At 38.1% G+C, this 7,687-nt stretch overlaps 1 protein-coding gene across 3 annotated transcripts in view; it reads left to right on the forward strand.

Moving 5' to 3' along the window:
* The window catches only part of ZNF180 (zinc finger protein 180), a 25,848-nt gene extending 18,507 nt beyond the window's left edge, over nt 1-7,341 (forward strand). For all 3 annotated transcript variants that reach the window (XM_036834252.1, XM_036834254.1, XM_036834253.1), the window contains 2 exons: nt 2,166-2,292; nt 3,424-7,341. In XM_036834252.1, coding sequence (XP_036690147.1) covers nt 2,166-2,292; nt 3,424-5,168 — 1,872 coding nt within the window. In that variant the 3' untranslated portion in view covers nt 5,169-7,341. The remainder of the gene's footprint in view (nt 1-2,165; nt 2,293-3,423) is intronic.
* Nucleotides 7,342-7,687: the final 346 nt, after the last annotated feature.

The raw sequence follows: 7,687 nt of genomic DNA on the forward strand, positions 1-7,687 counted from the left end.
TAGGGGACAGGTGAGAGGAAGAATAGAATAAGAGGGGATAGAAGTCCAGAAACAGCCAGTATCCATACGCTGAAGGACCTTTTCAAATGGGTATGTGATGGGCCTTGTGAGATTCAGGTGAGAGGAGAGGATTTCCATCAGAATTTGAACCAGGATTATTTTGATATATTACAGAGTCTACTGATATACTATTGATTCACTTACTGAAATAATTTACCAAATATATAATTAGTCTATACTATACACCAATACTGTACTAAGCTCTGGAGTTACTGCCCTCATGGATTACAGGCTAGTGACAAAGATGACCATTATGCAAATGATAAGAAAGCGTGGTGAGTCTTATGATAGAAATTCCTGGAACTTTGAGAACATATAGCCTGGGGTGCAGTGGGGAGTGCTAATCTAGTATTATTTATTTAACATTTGAAGACGTTTGATATTAAAGGGACCTACATTAAGCAGTGAAGGGGAGTGTTTATTAAAAGGAAGCATGGATTGGAGGTTGAAAAACAGTACATATAGATTCATGTTCAGCACAGGGGGCAGTTTGCAAGTGGTATTTCTTTTCCTTTTTTTTTTTTTTTAAGTATTAGATCAATGTTTTATTAAGATCTTAAAAAAAATATGACCTGAAAGAATAACACATATATTTGTAGGATCTTCTGGCTGAACTTTCTATTTCTTTAAACTGCTGCTTAAAAATATTTACATAATTGTTATTACCTATAAACAACATTGTGGTTCTGATTATTTTCTTTGACTCAGTTCATCCTTGTAAGATCTTCAATCCTGAAGAAATGGCACAAAATGAATAATGAGAAATAACAAATGATATTTCTGAATTCCATTTTGGGGTAACTGTGAAAACCTTTGAGATTTCAGTGAAATTTATGGGCCACAACTTAGAAAAAGGTACAGCAGCATTTTGCATGGCGTTTCATGGGATTCAGGGACTTCGTGTCCTATGCATGAACCACAGCTTAAGAACACCCCATCTATTTAAAAAGCCTTGGCAAGTGGCATTCGACTTCTGTGGTTTTTGCTGCCTTTGGGTAAGGACAGATCACCTCCAGCACTTTTTTGGAACAAAATTCCTGCCCAAAAGTCTTAGAAGGAGGTTTTTTCCTGCTTAGAGGAGGCAGTCCAAGAGACCCCCTTTACATGGCAGTAATGACAGGCCCTATGGTGCAGCTTATAGTGTGGACAAAATAGAAATGTTTTCTGAAGACTTAAGAGTTCAGGATAAAGGTCTCATTGGCTGTCACTTATTTTTTGAGGCTTCTCAAACCTAATCATCCTGATAATAATTCCCAGCCTTTGTTTTTTTTTAGTAAACTCTGGTAATGGCTTTTCATATATCATTACAATTAATTCACTCAACAGCACAATGAATTGGGTATCATTAAGCCTAATAAATAGAAATGGAATAAACTCACCATTAATAGACAGATGATCAGATTAGATATATTTTTTTAAAAAAATTCAGACATAGGTTCTTAATAGATGAGAAAACCCACGTCTCTTTTCCATATCCAGTTCTCTTAACCTGTACATACTGCCTTTCATTAAGGCCCACATTTCATTTTCTGTCTCAGGCATCAGTAAAGCCTGTGTGCCAAATCTGGCCCGTCACCTGTTTTTTGAAAATAAAGTTTTATTGTAATAAGCCACATCCATTTGTTCATATATTTTCTGTGGCTGCTTTCTCACTATAGCAGCAGAGCTGAGTAGTTGTAATAGAGACCGTATGGCTTGCCAAGCCTAAATATTTGCTCTCTGACCTTTGAGAGAAAAAGTTGGCTGACCCTGTTCTGTTAGTTTCTCGGGAATTTGGAGGGAATTCCTACGTAGGAATTCTATATTCACCAATGCAAAAATCATAATAAGCATTTTCTTTAAGGTCAACAAGAGAGAAAACAGTTTATGTCATTTCCTATCTGGTGTTCCTCTTTGGGGTTATATAAACAGGTCCAGCATCCAAAACCCAAAGGGGCTCACCTAGAAGGTACCTGTATCCCTTGACTAGAATCCTTTGAACGTTGATCATCTCAGGACAATTTCCAGGCCATCAGGTTTTCTTTCTTCCACCTGTCAAACTTTTCCTCTGTGAACATTGGAAGGAAATGATACCCAACTGAGCAAGAAAGTGTGTCCTGTTTTAGGAAGGAGTGAACTTCCAAAGAGTGACTGTGGACTTCACTCAGGAGGAAGAAGGCACTCTGAACCCTGCCCGGAGGACCCTGGACAGAGATGTGATCCTGGAGAACCACAGGCACCTAGTCTCTTGGGGTAAGAGTACAGTCCCCTTTAACGAAGTCTATATATTGAAATGATTTCACAAGAGCTAGGGAATTCAGAGGCCAGAATGATTTTGGCCATACATAGATTGCATTTGTGCTTTTTATTCCCCAGTGAAGATTTAGTTTTAATTTGTAGGGTAGCAAAGGTACAGATTCTTGGGTTTGAGCTCATGCAGTCTTCTTGGCTCCTAAAGGCCAAGGACTGGGACCAAATTCTGAAGTGATTTTCTTTTGTCCCCAGCCCAAATACCCAAAGTCCTGTATCTTTCCCTATCAGCTTTTCAAACCAGATGCAGTCTCCTAGTTGGAACAAGGGGATAAGTATAAAAAGAGTTTCTCAACACACATATCCAGGTGAGAAACAGACATTTAGGAGTCATTACAGGTATAGAAGATTTGTTTGAAAAATCGCCATGGGGCATGCTGCATATTTCACCATCTCCCACACCTGGAGGACTATATACATCACCACTTTTTCCAAGTGTACTTTCTATTGCCTGGCCTAATAGCCACCAAGGCTTCTGTTTATGAGCTAATCTTCATCCTCTCTCACTTGGAACTAAAGGAATTCATGGGGCCATATTAGCCCCTAAGGCACTTAGGGAACCTGGGATAACAGTGCCCCCATTATTTTTTCCTGGTTCACAAAGTAGTTTGACCTTGTCTTACTAACACAGACTGTGCTAGCAAGTTTCATGCCTCCAGAAATTCCTAGAAATGTAGACACTAATTTCTATTTCAGTGAACATATATCTAGCACTAAAGAAGGTAGAAAGGACCCTCTATTTTTTTGCTAAGGATTGCAAAATTGTTTTGCAATTCTGTAGATTCTGCATAGGGTATCCTGTTTTGGAATATGGAGATATTTGACATCTAAAGTCTTTTTATTCAGCAACACTAAGATTGAAATAGTTTCATATTAATGCCTTGTTACGCTATTGGACTATGGTAGTTCTCTGCTTACTGCTTCATCCCATCCTTTTGCTTTCTCAATTCATGTTATAGGTCCATAGCTGAAAACACATCTACATATAATTGCATACTTTCTTATCAGCTTTTATTCCCCTATTCCAGCTCTAACATTTTTTTGGCTAGGGTGTTTTATTTTGCTTCCTTCCAGACTCGGCAACTGCACTTGGAAGAAGAGAATCAACATCAAAGCAGAGCATTTTTGGTGATGAACCATCCCACAGAGTGAAGATAGAAAGGTTGACAAGAGATGATCCTTGGTTATCTTCATGTGAAGAAGTTCAGGATTGTAAGGAGCTGTTGGAGAAGCAACAGGAAAAACAAGAGAGACTTTTGAAGGAAGTGACATTCACTCACAGAAAAGCTATTAGTCATGAGAGAGCCTGCAAAAGTGATGACTTTGAGGAGAAGTGTGGTCTGAATTCCAGTCTTCTTTCACCACAGATGATACCCATAAGAAACCATTTTCATAAACATGCTTCACATGTTAAAAAATTGCATTATAATTCTATGGTAAACACTCATCAGATGATTAATGATAGTGAGAAACTCTGTGAAAATAAAGAACGTGGAAACCTCCCCCAGAGCATTCATTTTATTCAGTTTACAAAAACTCAAACAGAAGATAAATCCTATGGATTTAGTGACAGAATTCAACATTTTAGCCGTGATAAACCCCGAAATCTACATGAGAAAATACACGCACAAGGAAGATCCTTTGATTTTAAGGAATGTGGGCAAGTTTTGAACCACAGTATATCCCATAATGAACAACAGAGAATCCCTGTTGAAGAGAGTCAGTATAAATGTAATAAAACCTCCCAGAGTTCATCCCTTGCTCAAAACATGAGAAATCATTCTGAAGAGAAACCCTTTGAATGTAATCAGTGTGGGAAATCCTTCAGCTGGAGCTCTCATCTTGTTGCACATCAGAGAACTCACACAGGGGAGAAACCTTATGAATGTAATGAATGTGGGAAATCATTCAGCCGCAGCTCTCACCTCGTTTCTCATCAGAGAACTCATACTGGAGAGAAACCTTATAGATGTAATCAGTGTGGGAAATCCTTTAGCCAGAGCTATGTCCTTGTTGTGCATCAGAGAACTCATACTGGAGAGAAACCTTATGAATGCAGTCAGTGTGGAAAGTCATTCAGGCAGAGCTACAAACTTATTGCACATCAAAGAACTCATACTGGAGAGAAGCCCTACGAATGTAATCAATGTGGGAAATCATTTATCCAGAGCTATAAGCTTATTGCCCATCAAAGGATTCATACTGGAGAAAAGCCCTATGAATGCAATCAATGTGGGAAGTCCTTTAGTCAAAGTTACAAACTTGTTGCGCATCAGAGGAGTCACACAGGAGAAAAACCCTTTGAATGTAATCAGTGTGGAAAATCTTTCAGCTGGAGTTCTCAGCTTGTTGCACACCAAAGAACTCATACTGGAGAGAAACCCTACGAATGTAATGAGTGTGGGAAATCTTTCAACCGCAGTTCTCACCTTGTTATGCATCAGAGAACTCATACTGGAGAAAAACCCTATGAATGTAATCAGTGTGGGAAGTCCTTCAGCCAGAGTTATGTTCTTGTTGTACATCAGAGAACTCATACTGGAGAAAAGCCCTATGAGTGCAGTCAGTGTGGGAAATCCTTCAGGCAGAGTTCATGCCTTACTCAACATCAGAGAACTCATACTGGAGAGAAACCCTATGAATGTAATCAATGTGGAAAAACATTCAGCTTGAGTGCTCGACTTATTGTGCATCAAAGAACTCATACTGGAGAGAAACCCTTTACATGTAATCAGTGTGGGAAAGCTTTCATTAATAGTTCTAAACTTATTAGGCATCAGGCAACTCATACTGAAGAGAAACCCTATGAATGTAACTAGTTTGGAAATCTTTCAGCCAGAATATATCCCTCCCTCCCTCCCTCCTTCTCTCCCTTCCTCCCTCCTTCCCTTCCTCCCTCCCTTCAGCCGCTCACTTCCTCCTTCCCTCCTTCCATTCCTCCAGGATTACATGTATTGGAAAGAACTACCATGAAAACAATGTGTGTGGAAAAAGCTTTCAGTTAGCTCTCTGTTATTGTGTATCTGGAAATTTGTTCTGGGGAAGAAATAGAGAAAAACTGTGAATCACATATTTTACTTAGCAATTCCATGTTAAAAAATCAAACTTGGCCCTAATAACACATTCCCACAAAAGTAATAACTATTGACACTTTTCCTTGCAGAAAGCACTTCGACCTGAGTTTGAGAAAATTATCATTAAATGGGCAATATGCTGTGGAGTGATTGCCAGTGAGGTGGACCTCTTTTCCAATAAAGAATAAATGAGAATGCTAATACCGGTGGGCTTGTTGTTGAGAAGATTGGGAAATTGCTGTAGTTATTAGAACTTAGACTGGAAAAAGGCATTTCAGTGTATCATTTTCCAACATGATCTCCCTAGCAGCTACTTAGTAATCAGTTTCATACAGCACTTTCTCTTATATGTGAAGGTTTTGTAAAAATTAGGGAAATGGCTATGATATGAACTGAAAAATGCAGGGCAAGAGTATAGAACATTCATTTCTAGAACCATCATGATAAGATATTTGTGTTTGGATCAGGATCTAAAGGGATTCTAGGCGTATCTGTTTTAATTTTAGGTTTATGCCTTTTTTTTTGAATGTATGCTTTTTTATAATACTAATAAATGATATGAATAATAGTCAAAAAAATAACAAACATTTCCATCTCTTTGACCATTTAGAAAAGTCTGGACAGTCAGATAGCAAAGATCCCTCAGGGTTCTGAGAGTTCCATTTGGATTAGCATGAACAGGTTACTCCTTAGGACTTAGATTCCAGGAATGTTCCTCATTGAGAATAAAATATTTCCTTGGGAATGTGGAACTGGAAATTTAAGCCAGAGGGAATGAGAATGTATGGGCAGTATGGAGGGCAAATGGGCTTTTTTTTTTTTAACCCATATATCAAAAGCAGTATAAAGGAGCTTTATTTTTAAGGTGTTTTTTTTTTTTTTCTCCCGTCATGTAGTATTGTCTTTTTTTTTCTCTGGGATATGTTCCCTAATGTGAGAATCCTCTGAGTGGGAAGGTACTGCCCTGGCTAAGTGCTTGCCATCTAAATTAAGCTCAGAAGAATGCTTTTAGTGAGGTAATATTTGTAGCTTCTCATTGGTTTTTTAGATTTGGTTCACAAGTCTTTCTGGCCTTTGCCCCTATATCATGAATTCTAATCCTATGGATTGTCATGGACCTGAAACCTCTGATCCCAGAGAGTTATTGAAAAATAGGCTGAGAGTTGAACTGAGAGACCAGAGAATAGAGGTAAATTCCCTGGAGAAAGAAAAAAAAAAAAAAACAACTAAAGTGATATCTAATAGGGGTTACCCTTAGTAAATTTTGTCCCCAGGATATGACCCTAAGTGGATTCATCTTTATGAGGGTTAAGCCAGAGAGTGCAGCACACCTCACAGTGACTGAAGTTCTGGGGGAACAGTTGTTGATGGCTGGAAAACTGGCTGCCCACCCCAGGAGAATCTTCAGTCAGTCCATGAATGCACAGATAGAGGAAGAGAAGGGGTTCCCCATGCACTGCCTTTGGGGGAGGACATAAAATTGTGAAAATGCTAATTTGGTAGTGGGACATGGTTAGGCTTCTTTTCCTCAAAATTATAGATAAAACCAATACCAGTGCTAGGTACAAGTGGATGATTTCCACTGGGTATGTTGAATCTTACCTTGAAGACAGGAGACAGGATTGTACAAATGAGTTTAAAGCCAACTGGGCTCAGAAGGAGGCCTGTGAAGATTTCAAGTTTGGGAAAGGGTTTATCTCAAAGTAATCTTTTTAGTGTTAAAAATATTTCATTGAAAATGAAATTGATAAAACTGCAAAGAATTTTGAAGTGAGTGTGTGTGTGATTGTGTGTTTCTTGGCCAGGTTGAATATGAGTCATCTGTGTGCACTAAGTCATAAGTATTACATCAGTTCCTAGCTGGTGAATTATGGTTGCCAAGTGTCTTGGAGTAAGGTAGATCCAGTAAATAAACAAAAATGTTAATTTCATTATTTGCTCAGTAATCTCCCTCTGTAGGAAAGGTATTCTTTTAAAAAATGGTCGACCAATAATGCAGAGAAAAAAAAATTAATTAATTAATTAAAAAAATAATGAAGAGAAGTTAAAGTGACAGTGTGCTAAAAATACATAATTAAACCTCTGAACCTAAAATTTAGGTTTAAAAGGGGGAATCAGTAACTTGATTTTAATGACATATGTATGACACATATATAACCACATATGTTCCCTGCATAAAAATTTTTGTGTAAAATTCACAAAGTAAAACTGTACTTTGCCATAGCAAAATGTGTAGAGATTTGACAGGCCATATTTCTTTCACC

Source organism: Balaenoptera musculus, chromosome 19, assembly GCF_009873245.2.
Source record: "Balaenoptera musculus isolate JJ_BM4_2016_0621 chromosome 19, mBalMus1.pri.v3, whole genome shotgun sequence".
NCBI lineage: Eukaryota > Metazoa > Chordata > Mammalia > Artiodactyla > Balaenopteridae > Balaenoptera > Balaenoptera musculus.